The sequence below is a fragment of the Ambystoma mexicanum genome, chromosome 3p, assembly GCF_040938575.1.
Source record: "Ambystoma mexicanum isolate Mex_15411 chromosome 3p, UKY_AmexF1_1, whole genome shotgun sequence".
Classification (NCBI taxonomy): Eukaryota; Metazoa; Chordata; class Amphibia; order Caudata; family Ambystomatidae; genus Ambystoma; species Ambystoma mexicanum.
The window spans coordinates 1,255,730,481-1,255,747,604 of record NC_090925.1 but is presented as its reverse complement, the minus strand read 5'-3'; the positions used below and the strand labels follow the sequence as shown (position 1 = coordinate 1,255,747,604).

The following is a 17,124-nucleotide window of genomic DNA, read 5'->3' as shown; positions in this document are numbered from 1 at the left end:
AATAACCTACCACCACTCCTAATGGCGCCAGAAATCTTTCTAAGAGATTTGACAAAAGGGCCAAGTGTTCCAGAGGACAAAATGTTACACTCCCGATCTTCCAAAGATGAAGTGAATAAGATGATGATTCAAAAAAGCTACACTGCCCCCCTTCCAAAAGTTCCTATTACCTTCCCTATTCAGGACCAGGTCATGAGGTCCCAACTGTGACTCACCTTCATAATCCAGTTCAGGGGGTAATTCATGGATTATTTGCGCCTAATAAAATGGGGATTTGTGCGCCATTCTGCCTGCAAATCCCTGTTTAACAAATGGGGATTTGCGGGCAGAATGGCACACAAATCCTGTTTTTTTCAGCGCAAATAATCCATGAATTACCGTGTAAATGTTAAAAGCTTTTTCCAGCATGACATGGTCACTGAAATGGGAAGGCGTAACCGCAAACTTTGTATGAGAGTACAACCAACTATTAACAAAAATATAGTCAAGTAGTGAAGATCTAGACCCATCAGACCATGTTGGTTCTACCATAGTCGCAGTGGAGAAAAAATCATTCAGAATATCCAGTCCTAGACCATTCAGGCACTTACACCAACGGCTACCCTTTCCTCTTTTATTGGAGCTTCAGGCTCCCGTCTTCCTCACCTCTTCAAGCAATTCTGGGTTAATACAATCAGAATTCAAATCTCCAACTAGAACTGTGTGGCCTTCCAAAAAGCTGGAGGACCATTCCAACAAATAACTGGTCAGTAGTTTCAGGGAAACATCCAGGGTCTCATTTTATCATGCCAATACACATTCAAAATGAGATAATTTATTTATTTTATTAATGTGTTATAATGTATAAATACACTTTTCACCTATAATATAAATTATAAACATAATAAATACATTTATAATCCATATAAACATTGAAATACAAATATTTAAAATGTATCATAACTTAATCCATCATTCCTAATAAAATCATGCACTTAGCATAATTAAAACAAAGGATAAAAGTACATCCTAAAGTTAAAATTATAGCTTTGATATTTCATGTTGCTTCCTTAATTAATTTCTAACTTATTTATTCAGCGGGTACGCCATATAACCAACAGCAAATACCCAGCACAACCATATCATTTAAATCGAAATCCCGAGCAGATTCCCGATCACTAACCAAATATTATACATTGCAATAAAAATCTTCAGGTTGGAAGCATTGACATTACGCCACCAAAAGATAGCCTCCTCAATATATTCGATGTTATGTACATATTTATCTTAGTATCTTTTGTACATGCTAGACATCTTAGGGCAACTAGTCAGTAGGTGTTTCCCTGTCTCTGACGTTTTTTTTATCCTTGCACAGCCGACAATAGCGATCAGTGACAGGTATTTTACCCACTGCGCCAGTAATTGACAAGACTGGGAGCTGGTTAATCCTAACTAGAAGAATAAATCGTCTTAGTCTTGGTACTGGGCATAAATTCAAATATTGCTGTGGTTTTTTGTAAGTATATAGCATATACTGTACAAACTGGTATTTTTTAAGACCTTCTAATCGGGCATAGTTTTCTATCCAGTCTCCCAGATCAACTTTCCTTGATAGAACAGATTTTACTGCAGAATGAGATAATCTGTTAGGCCCTTATTCAACAACCGTATATGGGTAGCCAAAATTCCAAAACAAACATCACGCAAGCTAATTACCTGAATTGAGGTAGTAGAACGTACATCCAACAGTAGACCACTAAAAGTGCGACCAACTACCCCCTGCCTGGCTAATTGGCAGGCAATATGGTAGCTGTCCATAGCCGGTGCCTCCAACAGCCAAGTATCCTGAACAGCAATAACTGAAAAGGTTTGAAGTTTACTACCTAGCTGAACATTTGAGAAAAGTTGCATGTGACCCCTAGTGTTCCATGAGATCATGGTAAACCCAAATTTCTTATTTGTATCCAGAGCATGGATGGTTCACTTTTGTTGGGATGCCTTCAAGAACAATGACCAGTTATTAGTCTGTATGGAAGTCTGAATCATGTTTTTTCAAGCACTGGATTTCTACCCTTGGATCCAACTCCCGCCCCTCTGCACACATATCGTTGTCTTTCGCATTGGGCCACACATACTGAGAAATATCGAAACCAAGAACTCTAAAGTTCTTGTGCTCATTCATAATACATTCAAACACACATTTTGATTATACAAAAACTATGGAACAGTCTTCCCTCGAGCGATCAATGAGGTCCACTCTTTGCAAATCGTTTGAGGAGATTCCAGCTAGAGTCGGAAATACAGAGAGCAGCTGTAAAATTACAGTTCTTCTCAGAATCACTGAACAATGTTCCGGTAATATTCCTTCAAATATAATGCTGTACAACAATTCTTCTGGAATATCTCTCTCATTTACAAGCCGTCCTAATTGAGACAAATTAGACTATTTTCCTCGCACTCTTACAATGTCAGGACCTACCGGGAACCTAGACCCTGGGTTTACAGTAAACTGATTAGAGGCATCATTGTCTCCTCGACATTTACTCTGGGCCCTACTTGAAAAACCCTTAGCTGATGTTAAATTAGGCTGTGGCAAGTTAATTGTTTTAACTGTTCCCTTGTGACTGATACCACCAGCCACAATAGAGAACTTCCCTGGCATCTGCTCACCCACTTGTACTAAGCCAAGATCCGCCTGCATAGCAGCATGCTCAGACACACCTCCCGCGCCCATTAAACTAGCACAGCGGGGTGGAGTCTGACCCGACAGCCATGAGGAAAGATCTTGATGCATAACAAAATGGCTGCTTTCTGATTCACTGTTTGGGGCCAACTTAACATTGACCCCCTTTCCTATCAAGGTGGTCCCTTCAGAAAGTAGGCTCCTATAAATGCTGTTTGTTGATCATACTGAGTTTGGCCATGCATTCCTGCATTTGTTCCAGACCTCACAAAACATAATTTAGCCATTTCATGTATAGTAACTTCATTCTCACTTTCATTGTAGCACTTAGCCATCAAGCAGGTTTTGCCCTGCCCACATTAGCCGACCCCTTAATTGAATTATGGGAGTTTGGATTTGCGTCTAAATTCATTTGAATATGTGTGGTTTAGAGGTAGATAACGCAGTTTGCAAGAGGGAGCTTTCTTAACCTTGGTATGATTAAGAAAAGAGTGTAAAAACTGTCTTGATGGCAGATAGTTACTTTTTTTTTGAGTAGGTAAGTTCTTCGTTTTCCGCTGTTGCTGACCGTTTTTCTGTCTAGATGTTTTGTCATAGATCTTCGTCGTTAAAATAGGTATAGTAGAGGCATAAGATATTACCACTGCAAAAGTATCCTTAAAAGATGTGTTAGAAGGAACCTGCCTAGTGATTTCATCTACGATTGGAGGATGAGCAATACTTTCTTGCCTGCCAGCACCCACCCTCCTGGGTTCTGCCACATTCAAGCAGTCCTTCATGTGAGTCGATTGAAGCCCCCCAGAGCTTCCCCTGAAATTATCAGCAGCTGATACTTGCTCGACCCATGTGGTCTTCAAAACAGGACCACCCCCTTGTTTGGAAGAGAAACTCTTTTGCTGTTATATGACATTTTATGTTATGAAACTTAAAGTGCAGCGATTCCATTGCTGCAGAATTTGACTTAGATTCATACTTCAGACCTTCAAAGAGAGAAACCAAGATACACAGAACCGGATAAATCTCAATCAGGGTTTGAGTTGATGGAGAACTTCATCGACAGTTCATTCCAGGAGTCAATGAAGAGAGTCGTCTCAGTTTCGGCTGATGCTGGGGGAGAATCAAAAAACGAATCCGTAGCTACGGTGGAATTAATTGCAATGTCTGGAGGAGAATCCGTAAAGCTAAACTCCACAGCGTCCTCACTATCGCACATATCATCCCCTTTCACCAGTAGTCTTTGAGGACTCCCTTGTATCTGCAGTTGCAGAGCAGCTAAGGATGTAGCCTGTATCACATTGTCCCCAGTCTTAATTTTCCTTTGAGAGGGAAAAAAGAGGTAATCAGTTTGTTTGTTTTATTCGCAGTCGGGACTTGCGGATAGCTTGAACACGATGGAACTGTCACAGCCTCATTCGAAACCACGGCAGTCCCATAGTTGGAATGTGAGACCAGATTGTCCTGTCCCGCTTCTGGAGTGGGTCGTAGAGGCAGATTAATTGCAGCGAGCATCTCTGAATCCGATATACACTGGACTGTCTTGTTTGTGAGAATCTGAGTTTTTCCACTGCATAGTTCACACACAATAGTAAGATTTGCTTACTTCTATTATTAAAAGAGAAGTGCCTCTTTTCTGAACTGGTCGTACTTCACAACCCAGAGGTGTTTTGCAAACTCTGTGTTCAAGAGGATAGGGCTATGGGCTTTTTAGCAAAAGCTCACACTCCCAAATCCCTAATATCCTTGCTACCATATAAGGGCTATGAGACGGAATCCCGTTCTCACACTCCCGAATATCAAAATATGAAAACAGGACCCAAGCATACATATGTTCTATGAACTGAACAAACTCTAGTCTGAATGAGTTGCAAGCTCCAAACAAATCAATGTCTCACTGTCACTTGGGACCGTCCATGTGTCTGCTCTCGCCAGGTTCCAATCTTCAGTCTCCCAGTATAGCATAGTAGACCCTCTAGTTTCACCAAAAGCTTGCAGCCTCCAGACTCCTGGGCCCCTGGTCCAAGATGCTGCAATTCACTGCAGTTCGCTGCCTCTGTACAGAACTTCACTGACCCTTCTTAGCTCAATTCGGCACGGCACTATGGGGGAACAAAAATTCAAGTATAGGACATTACAGCACTGTACGCAGAACGCCCAAAGAGTAGCCTATGTGTGTTTGCCAGAGATGTGGCATGTATCTTGCCTTGTGTATGTAAGAGAAGTGAAGGATATCATGGCCTGAGCTCATGTGCACTTCAGCAAGGCTGTGCAAGTGCAAACTAAAGTCCTGTGCACTGCGAAGATGTTGTTGCATTCCACGCTGTCCCACATGGATTTTGGAGAGCTACAGTCTACTCCCTCCCCTATTTTTATTTATTTATTTATTTATTTGTAATGCGCCGGTAACTCGCGAGTATCGGGGCGCAGAGACAGGGACACGAAAGACAAACATGTATGAGACTTGACAGTTCTACTAGATGAATCTCAAGATCAGAGGGTCATAGGTGGCATATCAGTCAAAAAGGTAAGTTTTCACTAGCTTACGAAAGCGCAAGTAGCTGGGCTCTTTCCTTATGTTAGCATATGTACAGAAGATATGAGTTGCATGACCTGTCCAGGGCACATTCATGCATAAGAGAAATACACTGTGTCCAGTCCCATGTGCATGCCTGATTTGTGGACACTTTTCTGTCTGAACAAATCAGTGGATGAGCCCTTCAGGAATATGAAAGGCTTGCAATGAATGCTGGCATTCAAGCTTTGAAATCTGTGCACAGCCACCATGTTGCAGAACGTTCATTCTACAGCCTAAACACACTAGCCCCAAATGATGGGGATTGTACAGTGTGCTGCTAAATGTATTTACAACAGTATAGATGTGGAAGCTGTTTGGGTCCAATAGGTTTGGCTTCAGTTGTGATAAGTCAAATTGTTTTTAGCACGGCATGTTTTTCTTTAGTGGCATTATGGCCCAAGGCAGCATGATGCATGTTCCAATGTGGTCATAAAGGCCTACATTGGGGCAGCCAGTATGAATTCGTTTTCTCTCGGTGGCATTGTCTTTTTTACTGTACTGGTATTTTCAGCAAAGGCTACATGATGAGTGTTCATATATGGAGATACTGACCTACATTGGTGCAGAAATTCTGGATGTGTTTTCTTACAGAGGTGTAACATTTTTACATAGATTATTGGGAAAGCAATCAGGAGTATGTTTCTATGTGGAGATACATGTACTTTAACTTCTTGTTAATGTTTTAATGATACATTAGAAATGTTTTTGTAACATATTGCATGCTATTATCTCATTTGTATTATATATTATTCAAAAACATATATAGAGTGATAGTCGTATACATATTCTATCCAAAGGACCATCTCTAAGGCCTTAACACTGTTCTATAGGAACAACTGAAGAAATAGAATGTAGCATGACAATGATAATGTAGTACATATAGATCATTTTCACATAGTAAAATAACAGGTGTAGATATACCTATAACCTTTTTTATCTGCTAGAGAGGTGATATAGACAAGATGTTTGAAATGTAAGCAAGGTTTAAGTCTATGGTTATTTTTTCTCTGATAAAAAGAGATACATTCTGAAATAGAGAAGTACAGCATGCACTATGTGTGCCATCACAACAACATATCTAACGTATCAAAATGGCTGCCAGATTAACATGGTCGCAGAAAACTCTATGAAGATGAAATCTTGTCAGTTTCACTCCTATTAGTCATTTAAATGTAAATATGTGGCGAAACACAATGGCGGTGAAAGAGCAGGATAGCCCTGGATCATTTTAGAGAAAGAGTATTTCAGAGGGATGTATCTTATAAATTGATATAGGATACACATTTGATACACATTTCAGCATGCCAATCATGTGTTTTTGGACCAATATGACTCCCCCATTCCCTCAAACCAATTATTTTAGCCACTATTATCATTGTGGATAGCCGTCTTCTCTTGGGCATCGTAGTGTTTAAAATGTTTCACAAATCATGCAGACAACGATTTGTGCTAGTAAAGGTATTCATTGATGCAGAACATCAGATGAAATCATTTTGATATGTGACCAAAAGCGAGTCAACCTTTGGAATGACAATAGAAGGGGTACAATGTCCACAGCAAATGTTCCTTATCTCGAACATAAGTCACTTCTTTATAAGCCTACAGACAATAGCCTCATAGATGTCCCATACCAATGATGTAGTGCATTGCATGCATCCTTCTCAGATCTCTTCCTTATGTGCAATCATCAACCATTGATTATCCATACAGTGGACACCTAAAATGTACTGCCTTTTCATTTTCAGTGTTTCAAAAAACCTTTTGATAAATGATATCCCTGGTGCCCGAGTAGCAGGTCGAGGCAGCTTTTTGTGAAGAATCCCACTGTTGAAATAGCTTAGCCATCAATGAGATTTTAACTTTTTTACTTTTAGTCCATATTAATGCAGTTTCTAGGCAGCATTTCAAAAGTAAATATGCCAAAAAATGACATTGGGCCTCATTACACGTTATGCGGTAAGGGATTACCGGCACTTACCGCCCTACTACGAGGTCCCTCAGCGGGTCCCGTCTTTAACGCGTGGTCAGACCACACGTTAAGGACAGGACCCGCTGAGGGACTCCAAGCAAATAACGGTACCGCTAATAGTGGTACCGTTATTTGCTCTTTCCCCATTCCCATTGAGCCCTATCGGGGCTCAAATGGGAATGGGGAATGGTTCCTGGAATGGGGATTTACCGGTCCGGCAAAGGTCGGAATAGACCGGTAAGTCCCTATTCCGGGAACCCGTACTCTGACGGTGGTAGGGGGTAGCCATGGCGCTAAGAGCGCCATGGCTACCGCCTACCATGTAATGAGGCCCATTGTGTTAAATGAAACTGGGTAGATAATTCTTCAAATGGGTAAATTGTCATTTACCATGACCTCTGTACATCTATTTAATGCCTCTTATATTGCAATCCTTCCACCCTTTTATTTCAGAATTGTGCTATATTGTTGTTTCTTCTTGTTTTTAAGGATCCATGTGCAAATGTGTATGGACTCTTGTCCAGTTATATGAATTACCATAATTTCACAGAACAGTTTTATAGACAGCAACAACATTGATATTTGAATTATAACGTCTGTCATGTTTTCTTATGGTATCTGTTGTATTTAGGCTGTGCATTCGGACGTTCATCTATGGATGCCTGTTAATACCTTCATGTCAGTGCCACTGTGGCTTATGTTAGGGCTGTATCATTCTATGTTAGAACTTCATTATGTCATCAGCTATGAAGTGCTAGTGCATTGGAATGTTGTTCTTTGACTGTGGTCAGTTGGACCCTGGACATTGCCTGTGCTGGGGGTCTCTCTCTTTACGCTGCATAAAATAAAGACAATAAAGCTGACATGATACATTGATGGTGTGACCTGCCTTCATCATTACAATGGCGACGAAGGTGGGATTTTGAATGAACATTTCTTTTTGAAGGCGAGCTGAAGCAGAGACCCCCAGGCTGCAGGATCAGAAGTTTGGCTGCAGGATCAGAGGAGTCAAGGGAAGGAAGAACGGATGTTCAGGAGGCAGCCGTTCAGGTGGCTGTCGGATTTTGGCTTTGGTGTGTGTAAGCCGCGGTTTTTCGTTTCTGAAAAATTGAAACGCATCCGCTCAAGGGCGCAGGCGGGCGCCGGCACCGTCCGTTCCGAGGGTTGCATTGCAGAAGGAGGTCCTGAAGGAATACCTTCATGTCAGTGCCACTGTGGTTTATGTTAGGGCTGGATCATTCTATGTTAGAACTTCATTATGTCATCAGCTATGAAGAGCTAGTGCATTAGAATGTTGTTCTTTTACTGTGGTCAGTTGGACCCTGGACATTGCCTGTGCTGGGGGTCTCCCTCTCTACGCTGCATAAAATAAAGACAATAAAGCTGACATGATACATTGATGGTGTGACCTGCCTTCATCATTACAGTATCATTACTGGGTTTATGGGTGAAGAAAACAAACGTGAATATGTTTTCTTTTTCAAATTGTTTTTATTAGTGAATTGGCATTAACAAAAATCGCACATGTTCTGATTTACATGTCTCAAAATTCCCCTTACAAGTTTTAGATTTTCTCCCCTTCCCAACAGAATTTGAACTTTTACCCCTATCCCCCCCGCCCACTACCGCAACTCCTGATCCCTCCCTCCCCATGCCCTAACTTGGCCCCTGGGGAAGCTCGGCGGTTGTCTCTTTGAGTCCTGTTTAACCAGGGCCATTCCATCCTTTGCCCTACTCTTGATTTGAAATATTTCCTCAACACTAGTTGGTTCATTCCACTGCCTCTCTTTGGGGTCTTGGTTGAGTTCCACCATTATTGACTCTTTCACCTTACGCCTTTTTCCAATCAAAGTCTCTTCCCACTTCCATTTCCCTGTTCATGCCCCCCTCCCCTCTCAATTCATATTCTCCCTCTGGGGTCCTCCACTGGTCCCAGATTCCCCTGTCTTCCCCTCCAGCTGAGGTCTCTCTGGGTCGTATTTCTCTAGGAATGCCGCCCATTCCACTGCCCTAGACAGGGTTTGGTCATGTAATTGTCTGGTGAGTTGTTCCATCGTATATATGTCTAGGGCTTTCGAGGCCCATTGTCACTCACTGGGCAGTTCCTCTCTTTTCCACCCTCCTGCTAAACAAGCCAACGCTGCCAGTAGTTTGTAATGTGGCATGTGCGGGAGCTTGACCCAATCTCCCTCCTCCATCACCTCCACTCCAAACGGTACGAGTAGGGGGTCATATTGCCTTGCCACCCCATCCAAGCTCCTTATCAACCTAAGGATCTCCTTCCAGAACGTCTGCACTTTCTCGCATGCCCACAACATGTGCCAATAGTCCGCCCTTTGCCCACATTTCCTCCAACAGTGGGGGTTTGCTCCTGGGAATATCTTAGATAACCTTTCTGGGTCCCATTGCCACCTATATAGAAGTTTGAGCCTGTGTAGCTTTTATTGGCATGCCACCGAAGGGTGCTGCACATTCACACACATGCTTCACCACTGGTCTAATTCCATTTCCACCCCCATACCCCTCTCCCATTTTTTGTTGTGTACTTCGGTCTCCCCTCCTTGCACCTCGAAAAGGGCTTGGTACAATTTAGATATCAATCCTCTCGTCCCTTTCTCTGTGTCCAACACCCTCTCCGTGCGGATCAGTTGCCTCTGTAACTCCTCCTTCCAGCCATCCAATATTAACACCCCTTTAAGTTGTAGGTAGGTCCCTCCTCCGAAAATCTCTTCCAGCTCCCGTAACTCTATGAACACATCTTTCTTTAGGACCTGCCCCATTCTCTCCAGTCCCTCCTCAAACCAATCTTGGAACCTCTCATGGCTTAGGATACAATCGGTGGAGCCCAAATATGACTGAGTGGCGAGGGCCATGTCTTGATTCCTACCATTTCCTTTTTAACTCTCCATAGTGTCCAGAGCGGGCCCAAGATCCTAAGTACCCAGACCCTTCTTGGAGCTGCCTCCCTCGGTGCCCAGAGCAAGGGTAACTGGCCTAAATAGATTATTCTCGATACCGACCCATTGTTTCTGTTTGTCTCCCCATAGATGCGGAACTGGGACTCTGAACTGGGCTGCCCTATAGTATGCGTGCATTTCAGGTAGGCCCACCCTTCCCTTCTCCTTGGGTTGCCCTAGTAGTCTGTAGGCCACTCTTTGCTTTTTCTTCAGCAATAGGAACCTCACTATTCTTTGTTTAATTCCGCAAAGTGTTGGTCTGGGAGTTCTGTTGGCAGTGCTTGGTATAGATATACCACTCTAGGGAGAAGTACCATTTTTAGCACAGTCAATCTTCCTAGATGGTCAATTTTGACCAGGTATCTAGTTCCCCGAAGAGCAGGTGCAGTAGGGGGAGGGAGTTCTTCTCGTGCAACTTATCCAGTTCCCTGGGTATTCTCACCCCAAGGTGTGACTATGTTTTTATGTGGGAATACTGACAACTATTGGTGAAATAAGCATGTATATGTATCGGCACAGCCAGAATGAAAATGTTTATTTACACTGACAGAATATTGGCATATATTGTGGGAAAAGACATCATGAAAATGTGTTGTACAATACTCATCTGCACTATTGATTACGTGCCATCCTTTGTAAACTATGTGACTTTTACAATTTTATTCACAGAAAGTGTGCTGTAAAATGCATCATTTCAACCTATGATGTCAAACATTTTCACAGAGAGACTCTTCCCTCATCCCCAAACCCTGCTAGGGTGGTTCCAGGATACCTTGCTACACTGGGTTGCTGCCACATATTCATGGGAAATGTTACACCCCTCCAAATAAAAAAAAATGACCCGCCACCATTAACGGCAGGTTTCCTTTTTGGTTTGTGCTTGTGGAGAGTAATTTCTATCTTGAGACTAATGTGATTCATCCTCCAGCTTAAGGTGTCTTTGTTGTGTCTAGGTCAAGTACAACAAGAGATTGATCATGTGATTGGACGGGCTCGGAGTCCTGTCATGGAGGACCAGGCTAGTATGCCATACACCACGGCTGTGATCCATGAAATCCAGCGCTATGGGGATATTCTGCCAATAGCCTTGCCACACATGGCATACAGAGACACCAAGATCCAGGGTTTCTTCATTCCTAAGGTACGGTACATTCAGACATGTGTTGGGTATTTTTTCCCCCACGGCTGTGCGATCGGCTCCCATATTATCAGAGGTGCCCACTTGCACTCCTATTCTGCACTCAGAATGGCTCCGAGGGTTAGCACCTCTGTGCTGGATTAAACACCTCGCAATATTCAGCTTTAGTTATTTACTATGCATGAGCGTTCAGTGGTGTCCCTGCATGAGGGGCACCAAATAGAACAAGTAAACATATGCCATAAGGGTTACAATGAGACGATGGGCCTCATTACGACTTTGGCGGTAGCCATGCCCTTAAGAAGGGCATGGCTGCCACCAAAACCGGGTCCGGGTTCCCTGAATGGGGAATTACCGGGCCATTCCGAGTTTGGACGGCCCGGACCTTCCCTATTCCCATTTGATCCCCCATTGGGCTCAATGGGAATGGGTGCAGGGAGCTAACAACGGGCCGATTGCGACCGGCCCGTTGTTAGCTCCCTGGTCCCCTCGTGGGACCCGGTAAGGATGCCTGGTTTTACCAGGCGTCCTTACCGAGTCCCTCGAGGGAAACTCGTAATCTTGCAGAATGGGTTTAACGGGTCCACCTCCATTAGCGGCACCCGTGAACCCATTCCGCAAAGGTTTTAATGAGGCCCTATATATTGCAAATCTTGCGTTCATAATATTGTAGCACATCTTCAGAAGCATATCCACACTAGTTAAGGGCACTCATTGCAAAAAATGTGTCTTTGTGTCAGTTTAGCAAACATAAAGAGACAGCACTACTTTCCAATTTGACTTAACTACACTGCTCATCTTGCTCTACTGTGCTATTCCATGTTCCGACGACTGATTAATCATCAAGACATGAAACAGAAGATGGACGTCTCACTGATACTCTCGGAGCAAAGCTGGTGGAAAGAACCACTGAGGCTGTGCTTAAGTTGATAAAGGGCTGTTTTGCTCAACTTCAGATCCAAAAGGGCAACGACGCATATTAGCTCATGTGGCAATACAAGCAAAGATTCGAATCTCTTGTGTTTAATTACACAAAGCAGCGCTGCTCCAGTCGATCTCTGCTCGTCACCGCCCCAGATGGTGTTGTTTATCCACGTTTGCAGTCCTGAAAATTGACAGTTTATCAGTGTGATATTGCTGGTGTGTTATCTGCATGTGTGTATTAGCATGTCTGCAGCTGACACTGCACTTCCTTGATTCTGATCGTCCAAGAACATACTATGTTATGATGCGTTATTATGATTTGTACCCGCATTGCTGCCATTTGCATGGTCATCTGATGCTCTGCCAAATCGGAAAAAGAGTCAGTAACTTTGGATAGTTTGGGGAGAGCGGAAAGCAAGGTTGTAGCGTTTTGTGTGGAGGTTGCAGTCCAGAAGTACCCGGAGCCCTGCATGTTTTTAAGCTTTTTAGGTGTGAATAGTAGGAGACATGTTTTGTGTCCAGAGGGATTGCCACATGCCTGCAGTGTGGTGTACTTTGGTTTGCGGCAACGTATGTCAGTTTGAGTTAGATGTGTACATTTTATATTGTGTAAAATATGGGGTTTTAGTCTTTTTAGCAGCTGTGTGCGAGTAGCTCACTTGCATTTGTGTGTGGGTAGGTGGAAGTTGGAGAGATATTGAGGGTTTACATAGTTCTTTCAAATTATTGATCTTGCTGTCAGTGGCAGTGTGGTGAGAGGTGTTTGGCTTTCTGTGGGTGGTGCATAAATATGCAAGGTTCTAAAATGAGGGGAGTTGGGAGCTATTTAGCTCCTGCTTGTAGCCTAGAAGAGCCTGGTTAGCTTTACACCAAAAGCTACCAGGAGCTACTTTTGGCTCCTCAAGCAAACTTGTGCAGAACACACGCTTAACTGTGTGCATTTGGGACAATCTATAAATACACATTAGGACACATCTATACATCACTTAAAGCATTAGGGGTCATACATGATGGACAAAATAGCATTCTTACATCGTTTTTGGAAGATAGATTTGGTTAAACGCTATGTACTAGCTACTTGTCCTGCTGTGGTAGCTCCTGGTCATTGGTTAATGCTGGATAATCAGGAGCTGCTTATAGCTCCTGCTTATTCAATCTTAATATCAAACCCTGAATATGCCATGTGTTGTGATTTAGATATTCTGGGAAACAGGGAAGGTGTTGTCTTGATGTTGACTGCTGGTGCTGCTATTCCTTGTGGTCAGGGTTTGGAGACACAACCTTCCCTAGCAGTTCTAATCTCACTTAGCAGGGTGTTAGGATTGGTCTACCAGAGCTTCTTTTGGGACCACAGGGCACTGGTAAACCCTTATGGAATACATTTTAGGGGCAATTGGAAAACACAACTGTGGACCTTTTGCAGTTCCTATTCAGACTGGAAGCTTTGCTGAAAGGGAAAGACGAATTGTCTAGCTTTATGTGATAAACCCCTCCCAACTGACTAGGACAAGGTAGGGCGGGCCAGGGCATCCTCCCTGCACCACCCACAGGCCCAGCATCAAGTAGCAATCGGTAGCCCCTGGCACCCGTGGACATTTGATGGAGTGAGATTTGAAGCAATATGCCAGGTAGGGGAGAGAGAGCGATTGGAGCAGGTGGCTGTAGGAGCAGAACCCTGACAGATGGGCAGGAAGTGAGGGCAATCATGAGAACCCTGTGCCAGCTCTAGGGCAGCCTTGTGTCATCCTCACAGCCCTGCTTGCAAAATCCGCCCACAGTCTCCAAGAACACACCCAAAGCTGGGAATGAGCATGTCGGAGAAAAGTTTATCCAGTCATTATATCGTCTGGAAAGAATATCTTTGGGGACATTATATTTTTTTTCTTCCACTATCCAACACGTTGTCTACATATTGTAGAACTGGTGTTTGATTATACAATAATACCAGTCCTACAATATGATGAGATTGCTGATAAATAGAAAAAATATTTGTGTGCCCGTCAAGGTTTTTTCAGGAGATGTAATTACTCTGAACTGGAGAAAAGACCCAGAAAACTGAGGGAAACATGTGTGAAAGCCCTTAATAATAAAAACTGAGAATTAAGCAGAAGAGACATTGGGAACTCTGTGAAATAGGATGCAGGAACGAACCCCTTTAAATCTTGAACCATAAGCTCACTAGTTATTTTGCGGATTTGCCTAAAGACAACCATTTCCAGACTTTCTAATAAATGGGAGAACTTTTAGATGGAACACTTTACTTTCCCAAGATACACTTTCTTTTGTCAAATGGACCCTGAGCACTACTGTGAGCACTACCCCGTTGGGGAGAATAACCATACTGACAACTTTTACTTTAGTTCAGACTCTACTTTCTCGATATGGCCATCATGTATCCACTTTGGTTAACGAAAGCCTGAGTGGAGTGCCTCCCCATGTCGTGCTTCATTGTTGTTTAATCTCCGATATGTGATGCTGCTATTGAAATATTCAGTAATACACTTTCAAGTCCGTCACCATGAGCCAATTTGATACATTTAAGGCTGCATATATAAACTAACAAAATAATGAATACTTCAAAAATGGGCATTGGACCAGTGGGGAAGTAATATATGTGCCAAATTACTCTTTGGTCGGGTGTTTTTTTCAAAAGTTCTGCAAAAATCTATTGGGAAGGTAGAATGTTTCGGGTCTTCTATAAGTGAGAGCTCCAAATTCTATTAAGCATAATAGGTTTTGCCTTTTGATTTTAGAAATTTCCAGCATGACTCAAGATTTACTGCTTGTTGAAAGTATTTTAGGTTTCCTGTATACATTAGTGTTTAGTGCAGATGGGGTGGTTGTTGTAGGAAAAAAAGAGCCCTGTATGTTGTAGATATGAATGTGTGTTTAAAAAGAACTTGCAATGTCCACACCTATCTGTTTTTCTTTCCTAAGGGCACAACTATAATCACCAACCTGTCCTCAGTTTTAAAGGATGAGAGAGTTTGGGAAAAGCCTGACCAGTTCCACCCAGAACACTTTCTGGATAAAGATGGCCATTTTCTGAAGAGAGAGGCATTCATGGCTTTCTCCGCAGGTGAATATAAACACATGTGTTGGGTGTGCATGTGTTTGTGTGTGTGTGTGTGTGGGTGGAGGGGTGCGTGCGTGTATGTGTGCCTGTGTGTGTGTCTGTGCATGGGTGTGTAAGGTGTCTGGCCAATGCTGTTTGTGTCACTAAAGCCCAAATCCAGATACCAGGCACAGGGTCTGTGTGACAGTGCATTATGTGTAACTGCCATGGAAAGTTTTATAGATGAAGAGCACATATATGATGACAGTGAATTGGCTCTAAACACAACTCTGTGCATCTAGCAGAATAGCAAGTACATTGTATTAACAAAATAAAGTGATATTCTTCTTGTCATACAATAGGCACTTCAGAGGAAGTGAATTCCAATGTTTAGGGCTGTCACTGCAAAATGGTTGTCTATTTAGTTATGCAGAGTTTGTTAATAAGCAAAAAAGAGTCTCTCAAGAAATGGGAAATGGATATATCAGTAAATTTTATCAATAAGTAGAAAGGAACACACTAGCTTTTTATGTAGCTCTTAAAAACTTTGCTTTTCAAGAGTTTATTAAAGAATGAGACAATTGCACCGCCATATGATACTTATTTTATTAATCACACAATAAAGACACTGTATTTTTGAATGTGTATTTATAAAGTGCCACATACAGAATTAACTGTGCCAAAGTGCTATCTGAACGACAGAACAGCTGATGAAGCTGCCTCAACAGAAGAAGTAGGTTTTCAGTGATTCGTGAAGAAGTGGATACGTCTAATACATAGTCGCAATGGGTTCCAAAGATGGGGGCCACCAACCGACAATCTACAATCTCCTCAATATGTATATCTAGATTCAGGAACAAGGAGCTGGCTTGTTTCTGATCATAATACTTGGTCTGATTTATACTGGTGGATTTTATTCTGTAAGTAAACAGGTGATTGTCCATGAATACATTTAAAAACTAAACAGAGGGTCTTGAAGATAATGTGATGTCTCACTGTTAGCCAGGTTAGAGAAAAAGGAGAGATAGTTTCAGCCTGAGGGAGTTAAAAAATCAGGTGAATTGCTGCATTTTTAACTTTTTGTAATTGTTCTGTCTCGTAGTTTGGAGTACGTGGATGGAGGAAATTTCAGTAATTGATTCTGAAATTAATTAAGGAACCAAAAACCTTCTGGAAATGTTGTTTCTCAATATAAGGAGTAATGCTATGGAGCAGTCTGAGTTTAAAAAATATGTTCTTACATGCAGAGTACTTGGACCCAATTCCTGCTGCCAGACAAAGCCTCAATTTTCTTTACTTTAGAGGAATGTTGTGTCCAAGTTTGATATCTTGCATTTGGGGCAAAATTAGATAACTTCTGTTTTACCAGGATTTAAATGTAAAAAGTTCTTTAGCATCCACAATTCTACCTCTGTCAGGCAATTAATCAAATTGATGGGATGGACTTTTTTTGTTTTAATATCTACAAAAGAATGGTAGCTCAGTCCATTCTTAATCAATATTTAAAACAATGATTTAATATAGACGTTAACAAGCAACGGGGCAAAGACGAACCCTGTGGGACCCCACATGTCACCATTTTCTTAGGTGTGCACAGAAGGACTGAGATTAACTTGTTGTGATCTTTATTTTAGAAAGGAAGGAAACCATTTCGTAGAATGGATTGACATATTAATAATGTCTGATGTGGCAAGCATCGTATCATGATCGACCATGTTGAAGGTTGCCAACAGACCCAACATAACCAAGAGGGTTAATTCATTCTGATGAGCTGCCTCCAAGATATTGTCCCAAATTGAGAGTAAAGCCAGTTCAGTTGCATGAGTATGACAGAAAACCGATTGATA

General features: G+C 42.3%; 1 protein-coding gene across 1 annotated transcript in view; it reads left to right on the top strand.

Annotated features, from left to right (window-relative positions):
- Positions 1-17,124, top strand: part of LOC138581422 (cytochrome P450 2D15-like) — a 271,254-nt gene that overhangs the window by 209,149 nt on the left and 44,981 nt on the right. Inside the window, exons 7-8 of the mRNA XM_069652738.1 lie at positions 11,114-11,301; positions 15,160-15,301. Coding sequence (XP_069508839.1) covers positions 11,114-11,301; positions 15,160-15,301 — 330 coding nt within the window. The remainder of the gene's footprint in view (positions 1-11,113; positions 11,302-15,159; positions 15,302-17,124) is intronic.